A 20,059-nucleotide genomic window follows, 5' to 3' on the forward strand; every position below is an offset into this window, starting at 1 on the left:
TCCGCTTTTATCTCGCCCCAATATTTTTTTTAAAAAAAAAAGCCTCTTCACTGTTTCAAAGGTGCACATGACCACCATTGGCCACACACTGCTGAGGTGACTGCAGTTTCAGGGCTCCACTGCTACTCCATATCCAGAGAGAGGATTCCTTCTCTATTGGTTCTTATGTACCCCCTCGTGGACAGAATGATCACTTAGGTTGTGCTCTGTAGGCAGGATTTGCCCTAAAGTGAGTTCTTGTCTTTTGACAAAATTAATGAGGTATTTAGCTATTTAGGACTACTTGCATCCGACGAAGTGGGTATTCACCCACGAAAGCTCATGCTGCAAAACGTCTGTTAGTCTATAAGGTGCCACAGGATTCTTTGCTGCTTTTACAGAACCAGACTAACACGGCTACCCCTCTGATACTTAGCTATGTTGTGTCTCATTCTTGGTTACATGAAATAAGAGCGTTCTTTAGTAAGGAAAAGAGAGCAGATTGAACCAAAAGTTAGTGGTTAAAAGCTGCCTATTGGTTTCAGGGTGGAGTCTAGAGAGTTTATTTAGACCTGCAGAGACCTAAACAGCTTAATCCTGCCTGCTGGAGAGATTGACTCTCTCCCTGGGCTATTTTGCCACAGTTCTGATCAGCAAAGGCCCCTGGGCTTGACTCTCCTGATTATGAAAGAGAGCCAGCAGAGAGTTGTCCATAAGGGCCCATTTCTCCTGGAATTGTATCTCCCCTCCTCTCCCACAAGGCAGAGATGCTGGAAGAATTTGTATAGTGGGGGTGCTGAGAGCCACTGAACCAAACTGTAAACCCTGGTATATAATGGAAACCACTTCAAGCTACGCAGTGCTACAGCACCCCCTGCACCTCTGGTTCCTGCACCTATGCCACAAGGTCAGAAATAGCCCCTGTTTGTTGACCTTCTGGATATGCTGCAAAGCCTATTTGTTTGAGCAGGTCTGATGGAGAACTGATGCACTTGAGGGCGGGATTTCTGGGAAAGCATGCCAGTGATTAAACTGTACTGATCACATGACTGATGATCAAATGATGTGGTCGGCGGGAGAAATGGGACTGCTTTGAACAGTTTGTTTTAGAACTCCTATTTTGCTGTGTTTGAGATTATAAAAAAAACAAAGGCACTCAGAGCTATGGATGGGCATCCTTTGGTGTGATATTGGATAATGTATAAATAAAAGATTGCTGTTGAAAGACAGCAAATTGTGCAATTAGGAAATACTGTACATGTCTGCAACTGGCAAATTTGGCCATTTCCTTTCTTTCCAGTAATTGGGTCATTTTAAGCCTCTGAATATGGTGTTAATGTGAGAGATAATATAATCTTCTTTTGTTTTATTTTCTTGCAGAGATTTTGCACAGAAACTGGCCAATGCCCTATCCCATAATCCTAACTCAGGACTTCATACAATTAACCTTGCTAGCAACCCTCTTGAGGACAGAGGTACTATAACATTTACATTTTTCCTTTTATACAGTCAAAATAAGAGGATTAGTGCTACTTCATTCCCCTTTGCCTGAATAATAGAGCATGTGCTTGGTGTAATTGCATCGTAAATATCTGTTGCTCATAGGTCACTGCAAATTGCTTTTCTTTTTTTAGTTTGCAAATGTCTATTAGTTTGAGATTTACCAATAGGTATTGAACGGTTTTAGTGTAACCATGAATTTAATTAAAGTTGGGTTTGTTTGGCTTCACAGAGATCACTTTTGAGCTAGCTGACAGTGGAGAAGCACTGTGCCTGGGTTGGAGAGAAAAGAGGGTTTCAAATACTATATTTTAAAAAGTAACAAAATTGGTTTAAGGAGCGTCTGAGAGTGACACACAACTTTGTTCCTTGGGTTATGTATTCCAGATGTTTCCTAGCAGATAGGACTACCTCTTTAATTCATCTGTGCTTATATAAATATTTCTAAGTGCATTGAAGCTGTCCATTTTTTAGCTCCCTTCTAGTGCTCCATATTGTAAACAATTCGCCCCATTCAGTGCAGCCCTTACACTGAGTATCTATGTAAGTCTGTCCCTTTACAGCCAAATGATCCTGTTGACTTCAATGAGAGACAGGCACATGCTTAAAGATTCAGCTTTACTGAATCTAGGCCTTAATTTCTGAGTGATTTCAGTTTAGACTCAAGTCAGTCCCATCCCTTCTTTCTTCTTTTTCCACCCACCACCCTAAAAACTGAAAATTCTATTTTTAAATTAAAATAAAATTTTCAGTCTAACCTTGATCCTGGAAGCACCGTGTTTATGGATTTCCCGTTTACTTCACTTAAGCATTCCATGCACAGGGCATTCTCACAATCACACCCTTAATACATCATTTGTAGGGCTGCTTGAAAAATAGGAATTCTATTCTGTAAAACCTTTTGTTTCATATTGTTTTTGAGGAAACAATTCAAAACAAAAAATGTTTACTTGTCACTGGAAGACGAATGGGGGTGGGTTATCTCCCCATCTCTCCCTTTCTCTATACAGTGGGAAAGGTGTGGGGGGGGGGAGGCTCACCCCACAAATTTCATAGAATCATAGAATTCATGATCAGAAGGGATCATTATGATCATCTAGTCTGACCTCCTGCAAGATGCAGGCCACATAAGCCGATCCACCCACTCCTTAAGCAAGCGACCCCTGCCCCATGCTTCGGAGGAAGGCAAAAAACCTCCAGGGCCAATCTACCCTGGAGGAAAATTCCTTCCCGACCCCAAATATGGCGGTCAGCTGAACCCTGAGCATGCGGGCAAGACTCTCCAGCCATACCCTCTGGAAAAAGGCTAACAATATCCTATCATTGACCCATTGTACTAATTACCAGTGTGGCACTTAATTGACCTATTGACTAAGCCCGTTATCCTATCATACCATCCCCTCCATAAACTTATCTAGCTTAATCTTAAAGTCATGGAGGTCCTTCGCCCCCACTGTTTCCTTTGGTAGGCTGTTCCAGAATTGCACTCCTCTGATGGTTAGAAACCTTCGTCTAATTTCAAGCCTAAATTTCCTGACTGACAATTTATATCCGTTTGTCCTCGTGTCCACATTAGCACTGAGCTGAAATAATTCCTCTCCTTCCCTGGTATTTATCCCTCTGATATATTTAAAGAGTGCAATCATATCTCCTCTTATCCTTCTTTTGGTTAAGGAAAACAAACCGAGCTCCTCAAGTCTCCTTTCATACGACAGGCTTTCCATTCCTCGGATCATTCTAGTGGCCCTTCTTTGTACCCGTTCCAGTTTGAATTCATCCTTCTTAAACATGGGAGACCAAAACTGCACACAATACTCCAAATGAGGTCTTACCAACGCCTTATATAACGGGACTAGCACCTCCTTATCCCTACTAGAAATACCTCGCCTAATGCATCCCAAGACCGCATTAGCTTTTTAACGCCACATCACATTGCCTACTCATAGTCATCCTACGATCAACCAGGACTCCTAGGTCCTTCTCCTCCTCCGTTACTTCCAACTGGTGCGTCCCCAGCTTATAACTAAAGTTCTTGTTAGTCATCCCTAAATGCATAACCTTACACTTCTCACTATTGAATTTCATCCTGTTACTAATACTCCAGTTTACAAGGTCATCCAAATCTCCCTGGAGGATATCCCGATCCTTTTCCGAATTTGCAATACCTCCCAACTTGGTGTCATCCGCAAACTTTATCAGCCCACTCCTACTCTTGGTTCCCAGGTCAGCGATAAATAGATTGAATAAAATTGGACCCAAAACCGAACCTTGAGGAACTCCACTGGTAACCCCCCTCCAACCCGACAGTTCCCCCTTCAATATGACCCTCTGCAGTCTCCCCTTTAACCAGCTCCTTATCCACCTCTGGATTTTCATTTCGATCCCCATCTTTTCCAATTTAACCAGTAATTCCTCGTGCGGTACCGTATCAAACGCCTTACTGAAATCAAGATATATTAGATCCACCGCATTTCCCTTATCTAAAAAATCTGTTACTTTCTCAAAGAAGGAGATCAGGTTGGTTTGGCACGATCTACCTTTCGTAAATCCATGCTGTAATTTGTCCCAGTTGCCATCGGCCTCAAGCTCCGTAACCACTCTCTCCTTTAAAATTTTTTCCATGACTTTGCATACTACAGATGTTAAACTAACAGGCCTGTAGTTACCCGGGTCACTTTTTTTCCCCTTCTTGAATATAGGAACTATATTAGCTAATCTCCAGTCAAACGGTACAACCCCCGAGTTTAAAGATTTATTAAAAATCATCGCTAACGGGCTTGCAATTTCACTCGCCAATTCCCTTAATATTCTAGGATGAAGATTATCCGGGCCCCCCGATTTACTTCCGTTTAGCTGTTCAAGTTTGGCTTCTACCTCAGATACTGTAATGTCTACCCCTATATCTTCATTCCCATCAGTCCCTCTATCACTATTCCTTAGCCCTTCATTAGCCTCATTAAAGACCGAGGCAAAATATTTGTTCAGATATTGTGCCATTCCAAGATAATCCCTAAACTCCACTCCGTTTAAAGTTTTAAGCGGTCCCACTTCTTCCTTCTTGGTTTTCTTCCTATTTATATGGCTAAAAAACCTTTTGCTATTGGTTTTAATCCCCTTCGCTAGGTCCATCTCCACCCGGCCCTTTGCCTTTCTCACTGCTTCCCTACACCCTCTGACCTCAATAAGGTAGGTTTCTTTGCTGATCCCTCCCATTTTCCACTCCTTGTACGCTTTCTGTTTTTTCTTAATCACCCCTCTAAGACGCTTGCTCATCCAGCTCGGTCTAAAACTGCTACCTACGAGCCGTTTTCCCTTTCTCGGGATACATGCCTCTGACAACTCCTGCAACTTCAACCTGAAGTAACCCCAGGCGTCATCTGCCTTTAGATCTCTAAATATGTTAGTCCAATCCACTTCCCTAACTAATCGTCTTAATTTAGTAAAGTTAGCCCTTTTGAAATTGTATACCTTAGTCTCAGATGCAATTTTGATTATCCTCCCATTTATTTTGAAACGAATTAGCTCATGATCACTCGAGCCAAGGTTGTCCCCTACAACTATTTCCTCAACAAGGTCCTCGTTACTCACCAAAATCAGCTCTAACATGGCATCCCCCCTTGTCGGTTCAGCAACTACTTGATGAAGGAATTCATCAGCTATCACGTCTAGGAAAAGCTGAGCCCTATTATTATTACTAGCATTTGTTTCCCAATCTATATCCGGGAAGTTAAAATCCCCCATGATCAAACAGTTCCTATTAGTATTTACCTCCTTAAAAACATTAAAGAGCTCTTTATCCATATCCAGGCTAGATCCCGGCGGTCTATAGCACACCCCAATCACTATCCCAGGGGAGGCTCTAGTAGATTTCTTCCCCAATGTGACCATTGCCCAAACAGACTCCGTATTATCCATTGCATTGCTAGTTATTTCGTTACATTTCACCTCATTACTGACATACAATGCTACTCCCCCACCTTTACCTTTGCATCGGTCTTTCCTAAACAGCACATACCCTTCCATACCTGAATTTGAAAGTGTTTTAGTTAGATTCCACTCAATTTGTTTCAGAATGAATCAAAACCATTTTTTGTTTCCAGTTGTGTAGTTGAGAAATCAGAATTTCAAACCACAGGAATATTTTTCGTGAACATTTCCATATAATTTGAAAAACCTTTTTTGATCAGCCAAAACTCTTTGTAGTAACCACACTAACTTCTTTACAATAAATAGTCACGAGGAGGAAAAAGGCTGTCACATTTTATACAAGTTGTTGCTTTTGTTTTTTAAGAATTGGATTTAGGTAGGTTAAAAGGAAAGCTCACTATGTTTCTTTCTTGTTAAAAAAAACAAAAGCATAAGCAGACTTGATATAATGGAAGATCTTTTGTCTATAAGTCAGGCTGGTTATTTCACATGCTACAAAGAGAACAGTTCAAAACAGACAGAAGTAATAACATACAAGAGAAAATTTAGGCAAAATAGTAGTTAATTATGGACATACAAACTTGGATTTTGACTAGTTTCTTAATTAAATCTTTTCAGCTGAACAGCCAGTTAAAAGTTTAATTTTCTTAATGCTGAAATTAAATAAGTTACTTAGCTATTTTAAATTGCAGAGAAATTAAATATAATTTCAGTAAGCAAATGTTGCATTTCATTCAATTCAAAATAAGATCTAAGGAGGAATTCAGAAGTTCTGGTATATTTTGTATGCAAATCGTACTAGAGATTGTATGCGCGAATGGAAGGAACAATATGACTTTGTCATAAGAAAGATGTATGCAAAATCATAGTTAATTACAGATAAAGAATATGGAAAACATCTCTGTTTTTAACTTGTCACATCAACAGGAACTGGGAGTTTACCCCGGTTATTATGTAACAATCAGAGTATTCAATAATAGTAGTAGTTTTCAGTTCTGTGAATAAGAGACGGAACAAGTAATTTTCCATTGTTAAAATAGATTGATTTTTTTTAACCTTACTGAGCTCCAATAAATATGTTGTATGGTTACTCGCATAGAAGATCAGAACAGGTGTTTGTGTGCAGATAATGCTAAAAGATTTTGTTTACTTGAGATTTAACAATTAGTCTCTGTTAAAAAACAGTGCTGAGTGTAATGGCTTTGTACTGTGAACAATGTGTTAAATCATGGTTGGATTCCCTTCACTGCACTGTTAGATTTTGTGAGGTACCTGTGGAGTGTATTGGCTGTCTAAAGATGAAATCCTGGCCCTTCTGGCTTGAATGGGGCCAGGATTTCGCCCTTGGTTTCTTTTAAACACCTTAATGTTCAAAATCATCTCTGTACTTTGTCTCCTTCTTAAGCTCTCCTTGTATTCCTGGTTGCAGCTTGGTCTTTCTCTCCTGCTCTGTTACTGGAACTGACACCAGTTTTGTTGTATGTTGCCAGAAGGGGCAGACTGATTAAAAAAAATTTAGCCTCCTGCTTATCCAAGACTTGAATGGCTCCACTGCATTTGTTTTTCTCTACTATTACCTTTTCCTAGGTCCTAGCTCACTGGTTCCCAGGGCCTTATGCTGATGAGGCTATAAGACAGGGGTGGGCAAACTTCTCGGCCTGAGGGCCATATCGGGGAATAGAAATTGTATGGTGGGCCATGAATGCTCACAGAATTGGAGTTGCGGTGTGTGAGGGGGTGAGGACTCTGGTTGTGGGTGCAGGCTCTGAGGTGGGGTTGGGGATGAGGAGTTTGGGATGTAGGGGCAGGTGCTTTGGGCTGGGACCGAGAGGTTCGGAGGGCAGGAGGGGGATCAGGGCTGGGGCAGGGGTGCGGGAAGGGGTGCAGATTCTGACTGGGGGTGCAGGCTCTGGGGTGGGGCTGGGGATGAGAGGTTTGGGGTACAGGAGGGTGCTCCAGGCTTAAGGGGTTTGGAGGGGTTTGGAGAGTGGGAGGGGGATTAGGGCTGGGGCAGGGGATTGGGGCGTGGGGAGAGGCTCAGGGGTGCAGGCTTCAAGCTGCGCTTACCTCAAGCGGCTCCCAGAAGCAGTGGCATGTCCTTTCTCCAGCTCCTATGCAGAGGCACAGCCAGGCAGCCCACTGGAGCACCGGAGGGGGCCATTGGAGCGCGTAGGAGCTGGAGTGGGGCCATGCCGCGGCTTCCGCATGCTGTGGCCACCGACCCAGTGCCCCGGCCAGAGCACCGGAGCAGGGCTGAGCCCCAGACTCTGCTCCCCAGTGGAAGCTTGTGGGCTGGCTTAAAACGGCTCCGGCCCGCAGGCTGTAATTTGCCCACCCCCGCTATAAGATCTCAGCAGCTAATGTGGGTGGTGCTGACTGGATTAGAGACTTTGTTGGCTATAGTGTGAGAGAAGGGGAAAGGATATTTGCTGCTCTCCAATAACTAGCCCAGGTGTAACAGAACAGTATTTACTCTCCTCTTACTGTCTTCCCTCCTTTTCTCTGCCCTTTTGACATCAAATCATATTTGGCTTTTAAGCCTCCTGCAGAGAACCAGCTGCAACCAAGAAGTGGAGTGGACCTGCCAGAGAACATAAAATAATGAGGCAGTAGCTTGAAACATTTTTAATACTTGAGTCTCTTTCTTCAGTGGAGCTGCAGAGAGTTGTAAAGTGTAGTTAGGAAAGAAAATGTGTCAAGGATCCCACTCCAATAGTCACTACAATTAAATCTGACCTAGGGTTAGCAGGTGCAAAATTACACTTGCATCATCTTTAATGTTTTTTTGCAGAATTTGTGAGATTCTTTGCATGGGTTTTTATGTCAAGTGAAATATTTTGTTTCTGCCTTCAGGTGGGGTTGATTTTTATTCCTGATCTTAGTGTGGTATATTGAGTCTATTGTACATTGTTTAGAAGCCCTGTGATAGACACCTTATCCATACAAAAATAACCACCTCTTTTTTCAAGCAAAAATAGAAGGAAATGTAAAATAAATTTCACTAGTTAATAAAATGTTTAAAACATTGTCAATTGATGCTTCCTTGAAATTTCTCCAGGAGCAAATGTTTGTTAAATAATCCCAGGTATTCTTCACCTTGTTTTCTCTAACAATAAATTCGTACAAAGGGGAAGTGCTGTTACTTGCATATTTTCATAAGATAACCTGCCTTCGTTCTTGCAGTAAGTTGGTGAATACACCCAGTTACAATTGTATTTTTACAGTAGACAAAGTAATGCATCTTCATGGCAACAACATGTATTGGCAACATACATGCCAACCACACTTTTACAAACAACAAAAAGACCTTGAAACAAAAACTCCACAAATGTCTGAAGTATAACCACTTATGTGTTTAAGATGGATAGATAAAAGAATATGATAAATATAGAAAAAATATTTCTATATCCATTGAAATATTAGCTTTTTTTTTTTTTTTAATTATCCATTATGGGTTTTGGCACAAGAGGCAAGTTTATTCTTTTTAAAGAGATATATGTTCCCCCAAGGAAAGCTTAGCTGGATTATAACCTGTGATTTGGTACAGAGAAGTATATTTCACACCTCATCGCATTGCTGCAATTTATTGTTGATAGATTTATTCTGGTAATGAATATTTTATAAATTACTTAGATCATTACTGAGCAGGTGTCTCCTTAAATATTCCATCACCCATTTTAAAATGGGAAATAAATTTATGAAATGCAGAACCTCAGATAAAGTGAGAAATTTTATTTTTTGTTTTTTCTTTCAGCAAAACGGTGCTGAGTAATGTAGTTGGTGCCAGAACCCTAATTCTTTTTTTATTTGGGAAAATGGTCTATTATGTGATTTTGAGACTGTATAAAGGCCAGTATATATTTATCAGTCTAATTAAATGAGATAAGCGACCATTATGATTAGAATGGAGGGTTCAGATTCCTAGAGCAAGTTCTCTGCTCCGTTACTGCATCAGAATTTATTTTATACAAAACACATACTGCTCTGCAGTACTAGTTCAGCTATACAAAATACTCCAGTCTTTTTTCAGCAATGCCTTTGTCTGTTTATCTAATGAAGAAAGGGTTTGACTCAGTTAGGAAGAGAGGTCAAGGTTAGCTAACCCATATTAGCTAAACTCCATTGAACCTTGACCTTTTTTTCCAACAGACTCAAAGAGAGCCTTGTTACTTGGGAAGCTGCACATTCACTACTGTTGTATTTAGCTTCATTATCATTTTCCTGCGGCGGAACCATAAAGCTCTCAAACTATCCATGTGCTGACATCATGGCACACGTTACCTTCTCTTTGACCCTTGGTCCTCAAAAACTTAAGCATGCAATACATAACTTTAAGCATGTTAAAGTAAAAAGGACCTGAGGTGGTTGTCGTCTACATCTTTGGGCCAACCCTAGAAAAAACTGAATTGTGTTTGTGAGGAGTTGAACAGCCTACACTCCGTTTACTTTCACTCTGTGGTCTCAGATTTTACCCTGATTCAGAATCCTGAAAGCCACTCTCCATCAAAAAAGCTACAAACTTTTATGCTCTTTTCTCCCTCCACCTCCCCCAACAGGTGTGTCCTCTCTAAGTATCCAGTTTGCCAAACTCCCGAAGGGACTGAAACATTTAAATTTATCTAAAACCTCATTGTCACCTAAAGGTATGTTTTATACTTAACCCTGCACTTCTTCTCTATTTGGTGAATGAGTAAAACAAAACATTTTTGGTAGTGATGGATCCTGTCATTATATAATTGTAAAATAATTTCTTGTGTACTTGATTATTTCTCTCTGTCTAACTTATCTACTTATATGGCTGACATTATGAGAGTATCCGAACCTTATTTCTTAGCCATAGTAGGCTCTTCAGTTATGGGCATGATCCAAATCCCACTGAAGTTAGATGAAAGCTTTCCATTGACTTATGTAACACTGATAGACCCTGGTCGTCGGTGGGCAGGATCAAACCTGGGGCCTCTGAACTAAATGCATGAGCTAAAAGCCATATGGCTCTCAGCTAAAGCTGTAGAGCAAACTCATTAATCTCTAAGTGGTCTCAGTGCCACTAGATGGGACAAAACCCCACACGCAGGAGGTGTGTGGGTTACATACCTACTGAGGAAGCATGTCCTAAACTTCAGAGACTTCCCAGTTGAAATCCCGGTTGAGCCCCCACTTGTAACACCAACAGACCCTGGTCGTGGGCAGGCGGGATTGAACCTGTGTTACCATTTTAGATGTTGCTTTTTGATATGGGAGCCCCAATTGTTTCTAACTTTCAGAAGTTGATCTGTTTTTAAGAAAAGCTCTAGCCAACATATTTCTTCAGCATACCATTTTAGTAGATGGCTCATGAAACTACTAGGGGTGGAGGCAACTCTGCACCTTTGAAAATGGACCTGCTACTAGTGTTTAGCCTTTAAATTGATTTGACATTTATTGTTGTTCAGTGTGTTTTGCATTGTGATTCTTACTAGCCCAGTTATCGGGCATGATTGCTGGATTTTTGGTTCTTTAAAACCTTACAAAACTTTAGTTCCATTCATTGTATTAGTACTCTGTTCTTGGTGACAATCATGTAGTCAAGGAATTTTGACCACCCTGATATTTATTCTCGGGATAGGAGAAAACTCAGAATATTTACTCAAGTCTTTGGACTAAATCCAGCCCTGGCAAAAGTGCACACAGCTTCCAGTATGTTCAGTCACCTCCTGTACTCTTCCTCACTTGAAGTTCCATCATTTGGTCCAATGGCATCTACAAATGCTTTGGATTTTTAGGTCAATGGGATATTCTATCTGTTTCCACCTATCTCAAGAACAGTTGTAAGATTAGTCAAGACCGCTCAACCAAATGCTAATCAGCAAGGACAGAGTATTGAAGCAATGAACAAAATCAAAGGGATTTTTGTGGTTTACTTTTAAAAAGGTCTTAAAACAAAAGCAGAGTCCATCTATCGTGCCTAATGATGACCTAGTAAGAATCCTAATCCAGACTGCACTGCAATGATTCTCAAATTTACAGAGACTAAGACCTTACCACTGGATATTGTGCTAGGGCAGCCCTTCAATTTTCCTATTGAAAACATGCAATTCTGACTAAAAACCCTAGCCTAATGATATGACTTATCTTGCTGTTCATGAAAGTTTATATGTGCAGTCCCCTCAAAACAGTGAATGTCTTGCCTCTCTCTGTATCTCCACACAGTCTCCTCTTCACTACTTTTGTGGCTGTCTTTACAGCTCCTTTTATCAGTCTGCCCTCCCTGGACTTAAACAGACAGCATTGCATTAATTTAACCTTGCTTTGCATTTGTAGGTTATTTTTGAAACCATAAAGGTTAGAACTATTTTTTTAATAAAAGCCTAAATTTTGAAGTGAGTGATGGGACTCACTTGGGAAAGTTTCCTATTCAGTCCTGGGCAACCAGACAAGTGGAATTATCCAGCCTTTTGTTTTAGGGAGATAATAAGGAGCACTTACAGTGCTTTTCACTTCTTCCCAAAGCTCAGTATAGCCACTTCTTATTGTTTTACCTTACTACTTAACAAATACATTTCATTTGAGATTTCTTTGTGAGATTGACAAGTGAACTGCAGGTAGCAACTTCCCAGATGATCTTTCTTTAAATATGGTGTTTCATATTTCCTAACAGTTGTTAGGTCTGAGTGCCGTGAAACAACGTTATAGGCTTCATTCAGACTGAAGTAGGATCTCTGTTAATAGCACAGTATACAATAAGGGAAGCTCTAAAAGAGGTTTAGCAACTTGGAGCTTTGAGTCAAACAGAAAATTCCATGTGCTTGGTTCAATTAAATCTCAGCTTTTTGAACCTGATCCAGAGCTCACTGAAGTCAATGAAAAGGCTCCCATTGATATCATTGGGCTTTAGATCAGATCCAGTGACTTTGTAGTTAATGAAAGACTGATTCATTTAAAAACAAACAAAAACCCTAAAGGAGGAGTGATACTACTTTTTACCCTAGTGCCCCCCAACATTAACTAGCTCAAACACTGCTTCATTATCCGAGTTCTCAGAATCATTTGCTGCTTTTGAATCATATGCTACTGTTGCTATTTGGATGGGATATAGCATGGTGTTTGTGTGCGTGTACATACACACTGCACTGCTCCTTTCTACTTCCGTATAGTAACAACTGCTGTTAACACTCCTTAAAATGGGCACATGGCTAGAACCCATTGTGGCCAAGAAGATCTGTTAAAGATTAAAAAAACTTGCATTTAGTATGTACAGTGTTCCAGCCCTGCAGTTTGCAGGTGGAATGTGTTTAGTAACAAAGAACAGGAGTACTTGTGGCACCTTAGAGACTAACAAATTTATTTGAGCATAAGCTTTCATGGGCTGCAGCCCACTTCTTCGGATGCATAGACTGGAACATACAGCAAGAAGATCTTTATACATACAGAGAACATGAAAAGGTGGAAGTAGCCATGCCAACTGTAAGAGGCCAATCAATTGAGATGAGCTATCATCAGCAGGAGAAAAAAACGTTTGAAGTGATAATCAATATGACCCATAGAAGGTGCGAGGATACTTAACATGGGGAAATAGATTTTAGGTTTGAACAGAGACTGGGAATGGTTGGGCCATTACACTATTGAATCTATTTCCCCATGTTAAGTATCCTTGCACCTTCTATGGGTCATCTTGATTATCACTTCAAAAGTTTTTGTTTCTCCTGCTGATGATAGCTCATCTGAATTGATTGGCCTCTTATAGTTGGTATGGCTACTTCCACCTTTTCATGTTCTCTGTATGTATAAATATCTTCTTGCTGTATGTTCCAGTCTATGCATCTGATGAAGTGGGCTGCAGCCCACGAAAGCTCATGCTCAAATAAATTTGTTAGTCTCTAAGGTGCCACAAATACTCCTGTTCTTTTTGCGGATACAGACTAACACGACTGCTACTCTGAAACCTGTCACTAGTAACAAAGACTTACTTTAAAAATAAAATAAAATTGCAGAGTGAATAGTGGAAATTTGAAAGCTTGGCAGATATATTAACACATACTGACTCTTTTTAGAGAGAGGCCCATTTCCAAAAATAACCCCTGAAGCCAACAATCATGCTACTAATATTGATCTCATCTTAATATTTTGGTGTTTGGAAAACTAGAGCACCAAATCTAAACATCTGTTGCTCCTGATTTTGTTAGCTTCCTCATCATATGTTCCTTGGCAAACCTATGTCCTTTCTAGCATTAAGATTTTCAACATATTTTTAACCTAAAAGATGGGCACTTCTATTGCCAATCCATGTTTATGAAATGGTTGTCTTGTCTGGAAAGCTGCCAACTGTTGCTCAGCAATTCAGGGCACTTGTCTTCTCTGTTCCTTTGACTATGCACTTAATAAAATCCATCCTTCTATTATAGGAGGCAATGATGCTTGTGTGTCTAATGGATTTTCTCAGGTACTTACTGATTGGAAGGCAGCCTACAGCCATCCAGAATGATTCAAGAGTTCAGTGATAAGCTACCATGCCTAGTATGCAAGTTATATTGGCTGAAGGTGTCCACTTCATTTCTGTTTTAAATAACTTAGGAACCCCTTTGAAGGGAGTGCTGATTTGTTGGTTCTTGACACACAATTTTTCATTTTAATACCAAAAAATTTATTTGTTCTGAACAGGATTTAATACTGTACATCAGTGTGTTCAAAATATATATTTCATGACATCTTAGTTAGCCAAATATTTTTCTGAAATTACTGGTGAATACATAATTTAAATGTTTGAACTTCTGTTTTGTCAACTGCCTTTGAATTAGTAGTGAACTATAATTGTTCATGTATTTGTCTTCTGCGGACGTTTTTATTTAAATATCCTTGTTTACATGAAGATGTCTTAACATTACACACAAACCATATTTTAAGTAATGTTAAAAAAAAAACCATTAGAATTGAGCCAAGTACATGGTACAATAAATGTATCAGAAGGTTGTTCCTAAGAATCTGGTAATACAGGATAAGGGCCTGATCCTGCAAGATGCAGGGAACCCCGAATTCCTAGTGAAGTCAATGGGAGTTGAGGGAGCTTGGCACCTTGCAAGGCTGGGCCCTGTAGGAGAAAAATAAATCATAACAATTCTGATAGCAGGAGATCATTGATATTTGACAGTGTGGTCGCTGAAACTGTGTCGTGGCAGGATTTATGCTAATCCTTTATTTAGCCCAACTAAGTTGAATATTGACATTTTGTTGCAGGGGTGAATAGCCTTTCCCAGTCACTGAGTGCCAACCAGCTGATTGCTAACACTCTCACCTACCTTGACCTCTCAGGGAATGTTCTCCGGGGTGATGATCTCGCCGTATGTGTTCCTTATTCTTCTTATTCCTAAAAAAAAATGTATATCTTTAATGTGTGTGTGTGGGGGGTGTTGTCGGTGATATTGTATTAGTTTAAGTCAAGTTCTAGTGGTGATTAAAATGACACAGTGATAACATTGCCTTCCAGTTGTGACACTGCCTGATTTGGGACACAGCTAAGAGTGCCAGTCTCAGGTCAGACTGCCAGAAAACAGGGCATGTACCCCAAACTGGTGGTATATTGAATCATCAGATTTCACCAAGCCAGTAACAAATGTGTGCTTCCAAAATACTATACAAGTTATTTTGAAGCCACGGACCATCCCCTGCAGGACTTCTAGCCCCTCATGTACCATCCAGAAAACCAGACTTCAGTCATAAATGATTATTAAATCCAAAAATCACATATATTTGGTGGTTCTAGTTCTAAAGAACTAGACACGCAGCCCAGGTCAAAATACACTTCAGCTCTCACCCCAAAACCATGCTGGTAGCCAATCCTTTAGTAACTAAAAAATAAAGGTTTATTAATATAAAAGAAAAAGAGTGTTATTAAGAGGTTAAAATGAATCATATACATTACAGTTCATTTCAGAGTTTGTAGATCAGTATAATAGAAATGATGTTCAATCTGCCAGCTTGCAGTAAGTCTCTCTGGTTCATCCCAAATACTGGGGTCTTCAGCCCATTGTTCAAAGCTTTTCTTTGTTAGAAATCATAATCCAGAGATGTGGAGCAGGAAAGAGGCAAGGGAATGATGATTACCCCCAAGTCCATGTGCATGGAAAGTTACTGTCTCAAACATGGAGTCAGGGATCACATGTTCTACATGTCCTGCTGAGTCACTGGGCCTCCATTGTCTACATGCTCCTGCTCTCTGAGGCGTCCTTGGGAGGGGCTCACTGGAAGGGTTGATTCTCCTTAATGGCCCATCAACCATAGCTGGCTGGTCCGGATGTAAATCTGTCTGGTGGGTGTTTGAGATACAACATGTTTGAGATACAAACACATAGCAAGGATTCATAACTTCATACACAATGATAATACATGCATATAAACAGGATAACATTGTTCAACAGATCACAACTTTTCCAACGATATCTTACAAGGCATACTTTGCATAACATCTATCACAATTGTGCAACAGTGGTGATACATCAGTGGTAATACCTTAGTGTACACATGGTCATCTTTCCTTCTATACAGCATCACACTAGTATAAAGGCAAATGAAGTTTTAAACTTCCCACACAGCTAAACTAATTCACTTCACTTCTATCCAAGTCCTCAGATTCTACTAATCACTCAGAAAACTGTCAATTGTGTCAAACTCTGGTGGTTTTATGACATACAAAAATTGTCCACGGAATACCACATTAAAGTAACCAAATTCATATTAATTAAACCTACCTTCTGTCTATCTTAGTTTGATAGCTGAAAATAATTGTACATGGGTTTTTGGAACCTGAGAAACAGATGCTTATCTGCTAAACAGCACCAGATTCATTTATAAAAAGGCTGTTTGGACAAGTGGTGCTATTTGCCAATAAGTGGGCTGGATCTCAAAGCCCACTTAGGGGCAGAATAGGGGAAACTTGTGAGCCTTTGAGGAATTACCTCTTAGTGAGAGTCCATTGGTCTGCTCTTTTGTGTCACCGCCAGTGAGGTCTAGCTCTGTTTCATTTTCTGTGTGGTGAAGGACATCAGGCTCAAAATAATATTTTATTCAGACTTTCATCATCACATCCATCCCAGTCTCACTTATTCACCCATCCTCAGTGTCCAGGCTGGGATGCCTAAGAAATGAAGCCTAAGGCATTCAAAATAAGCATTACAAGAGTCCATCTTCATTTGAGTATACACACTTTGAGTATACAAATTAATATGCCTTATGGCTTTATGTGATTTCCACCCCCTATTTTCCTTGGTATCTGTTAGAGATTCATGGACACATTTACAAAACACATCGTCCTGTGCTTAAGAGAGCAGAACTCTCAGGTGGAGAACTAGAAGAATGTTGACAAATGAGAGCCTTTAGAGAAGTAACAAAAATAAAATACGGGACTAGAGTGGTTTAATTAAAACCACAAATTTACGGAATTTATAATAAAATTAGTGTGTTAGCTCAAACAAACAGTGGTTAAGGGGAAAGTGATAGCTGGCTGCAAGTATTTTAAAGGGTGCAAACGCCAGAAGGAAGAGACATTTTTAAGTGGCACAAGGGGATGTATCTAGTATATTAATTACATTAAACAGTCAGATCTGTTAAATTGTGGAATTTTTCCAACAGAAGTGATGGAAGCTCCATTGTTTACCATTTAAAATTAAACTGAGGGCTTGTCTACACTGGCAATTTACAGCACTGCAACTTTCTTCCTCAGGGGTGTGAAAAAACACCCCCCTGAGCACAGCAAGTTTCAGCGCTGTAAAGCGCCAGTGTAGACAGTGCACCAGCGCTGGGAGCCACTCTCCTCGTGGAGGTGGATTTTCTAGAGTGCTCCCAGCACTCTGCCGTGACCACACAAGCCACTTTAAAGTGCTGCCACGGCAGCGCTTTAGCGTTGCCAGGTAGACTAGCCCGGGAATCATAATCCAGAGATGTGGATTGGTGCATTGGTACCAGAGGGGCTAGATGACCTAATATTGTAGGGATTTGATTTTTCAAAAGCCCTGAGCACTCTTAACTCATCTTGACTTCACTTGAGTTCGGGGGGATCAGCACTTCTTGAAAATGAGAGGCAACTTTTCTTATCTCTAATTTGTATGGTTCCTAGACATTAAAAATAAATGTCTGATGTAACAGATGCCTTCACCTAGGCTAGTGCATAGGTAAAATATCCTTAATATTAATAGATGTCATTCATTAAAATATTATGTTATCAGACCTATCTTATAATATCTCTGAATTGCCCTAAGGCACTGGTAATATGTGTGTTTTAATAAAGTCTAGTCAGAAAGAATTATAAGATTCAGACACAAATTAGCTGCTGGCCTAATGCAGTAAAAGGGGTTGACTTAAACTTTCAAAACCAATTAGCCTTTTTGGAGTATGGTTGCAATCTGGATGGCATTCCAATCTATTTTGAACTAAAATTAATTAACGCTTTCTGAAAAATGTGTGGCAAATTGCCAGCTACTCAAGATAAATCAAGTTATGCACGTCAAGAATACTATGTGGTAAATGTGATCCAGGCAGCATTCTTTTACTGTCATTTTAAGAAATGTTTTACTTTTGAGAGCTAGAAGATTACATCCATTAAGAGAAAATACCTTCAGTCAAAACTGTTGGGAGTCCAATTAAAAATAAATGTCTGAAGTTTGTGAAGAGTTAAAATAAAAATAATTCTGTGTAATATGTAGAAAACATAATATTCATATTTTTTTTCTTTTTCTCATTTGAAGAGCCTGTATAATTTTTTGGCCCAGCCAAATGCCATTGTTCATCTGGATTTATCCAACACGGAGTGCGCACTAGACATGGTAATCTTATTTCTTTTGGTGATTCAAAAAAACACCATTAGTATTACCAACAGGTTTATTGCATATAAACCTACCGTCCTCTTTATTTCTCAGGTGTGTGGAGCTCTCCTCCGCGGATGCCTTCAGCACCTAGCTGTCCTCAGCCTGTCCAGAACAGTTTTTTCTCACAGGTATGGGTTTAAATATAGTTATTTCCAACTCTAGGAAATATTTTATTAATCTTTTTTGCACCTCCGCGGCAGTTTTCTTATGAGGACCTCAAGCAGCAGACGCGTCTGACGAAGTGGATATTCACCCATGAAAGCTTATGCTCCAATACATCTGTTAGTCTATAAGGTGCCACAGGACACTTTGTTGATTTTTACAGATCCAAGCTAACACGGCCACCCCTCTGATACTTGACAAGTAGCTTTAGACTTTCAATTAAGCGCTGTGTGACAGAGGTGTTATTTATCCCCGAAGTATATTCCCTCACATGGAGCTATTTGCCAGACAGTGGTAGAATAAGCCAAGAGTTCTCATCCTTATTCTTTCATGCTATAAAAACTCCACAGCTCACCTGTGCAACAGTTGTTTTTCTGCATATAAAAGCCAGGGCCGGCATTAGGGGGTAGCAAGCAGGGCAATTGCCCAGGGCCCCACGCCACAGGGGACCCTGCAAAGCTAAGTTGTTCAGGCTCCAGCCCCGGGTGGCAGGGCTCAGAGCCCTGGACTTCAGCACCATGCGGTGAGGCTTTGTCTTTCTGCCGTGGGCCCTAGCAAGTCTAATGCCGGCCCTGCTTGGCAGACCCCCTAAAAACTGCTCGCGGCCCCTGAACCCCTGGTTGAGAGCCACTGGAATAAGCTAACCTACATAATATGCTCACTTTGATCCTGACTCAGCAAAGTATCTATATGCATACTTAACTGAGGTAGGTAGTGCCATTTGAAATGTGACTGTTCCCTTACTTATGGTTAAGCATGTGCTTAAGTGCTTTGCTGGACTGGGGCCTCAGTCAGGCCATAGGCTCAGTAAAGTGGAGCCCTGCCTCATTCTATTTGTTCCTTCCCCCATACCCTTTGGAGCCCTGTCTCTTTCCATTCCATTTCCTCATGTGGAGCTGTTTGCTAGACAGAAGTAGAACACGTTGTCCTGCATAACATGCTCGCTCTGATCCTGACTCTTTCCATACCCCCATGCACATTGAAAATTAACTCCACTCAGGTTACACTTGCACATACACACACTGCCAGTGAAATGTTGGCAGACTACAAATTGCTTTCACCCCCGCCACCCTAGAAATGGCAGAAGTTTTCCCTCAAACTCTCAACAGAACAAAACCCAAAACCACTCCTAAAAGCTGAGCCCAAATATGCAAAATTTTAGCCTAAAGATAAAACTTTGTCACCTGTAATTGTCTGAAAATGACCCTTTGAATTGAAATTCTTGTGCAATTCTAAGTGTAGGTGTGTACCTGCATTACTATTGTTACCATCTTGTTCTAGGCTCTTTCCAAACAGTGAGGAACACAGAATTCCTGTTCCCAAAAAGCATTAGTACTGTACCAAAGGACTTGACTTATCTGCTTGTAGGCACAATATTCCAGAACTTCACTGCAAATCAGTGTTAGCTAAAAAATTAAACATTAAATTTCAGTGCTTTCTTAGCTGCTTTTTTTTCATTTCTTTCTCTCCCCCCGCCCTCCCAACTGCCGAATAATCCTTTCTTTTAGGGTAGAACTAGGCATAAAAAGATAATGTCATTTAACAGAGGATTTCAATATTTCTGAATATGATTTTGTTTCAATGCAAAATGAAAACCAAAAAGTTTGAAATTCTCTGTGAAAGGGAATGGAGGTGGGGACCCTGGAAGTACTGGGGTC

General features: G+C 40.4%; 1 protein-coding gene across 4 annotated transcripts in view; it reads left to right on the top strand.

Moving 5' to 3' along the window:
• CARMIL1 (capping protein regulator and myosin 1 linker 1) overlaps positions 1–20,059 on the top strand; it is a 263,150-nt gene that overhangs the window by 139,014 nt on the left and 104,077 nt on the right. For all 4 annotated transcript variants that reach the window (XM_039524735.1, XM_039524736.1, XM_039524737.1 and 1 more), the window contains exons 11-15: positions 1,360–1,454; positions 9,963–10,049; positions 14,617–14,720; positions 18,120–18,197; positions 18,291–18,367. In XM_039524735.1, coding sequence (XP_039380669.1) covers positions 1,360–1,454; positions 9,963–10,049; positions 14,617–14,720; positions 18,120–18,197; positions 18,291–18,367 — 441 coding nt within the window. The remainder of the gene's footprint in view (positions 1–1,359; positions 1,455–9,962; positions 10,050–14,616; positions 14,721–18,119; positions 18,198–18,290; positions 18,368–20,059) is intronic.

This window comes from Mauremys reevesii, linkage group 2 (assembly GCF_016161935.1).
Source record: "Mauremys reevesii isolate NIE-2019 linkage group 2, ASM1616193v1, whole genome shotgun sequence".
NCBI classification, from domain to species: Eukaryota; Metazoa; Chordata; order Testudines; family Geoemydidae; genus Mauremys; species Mauremys reevesii.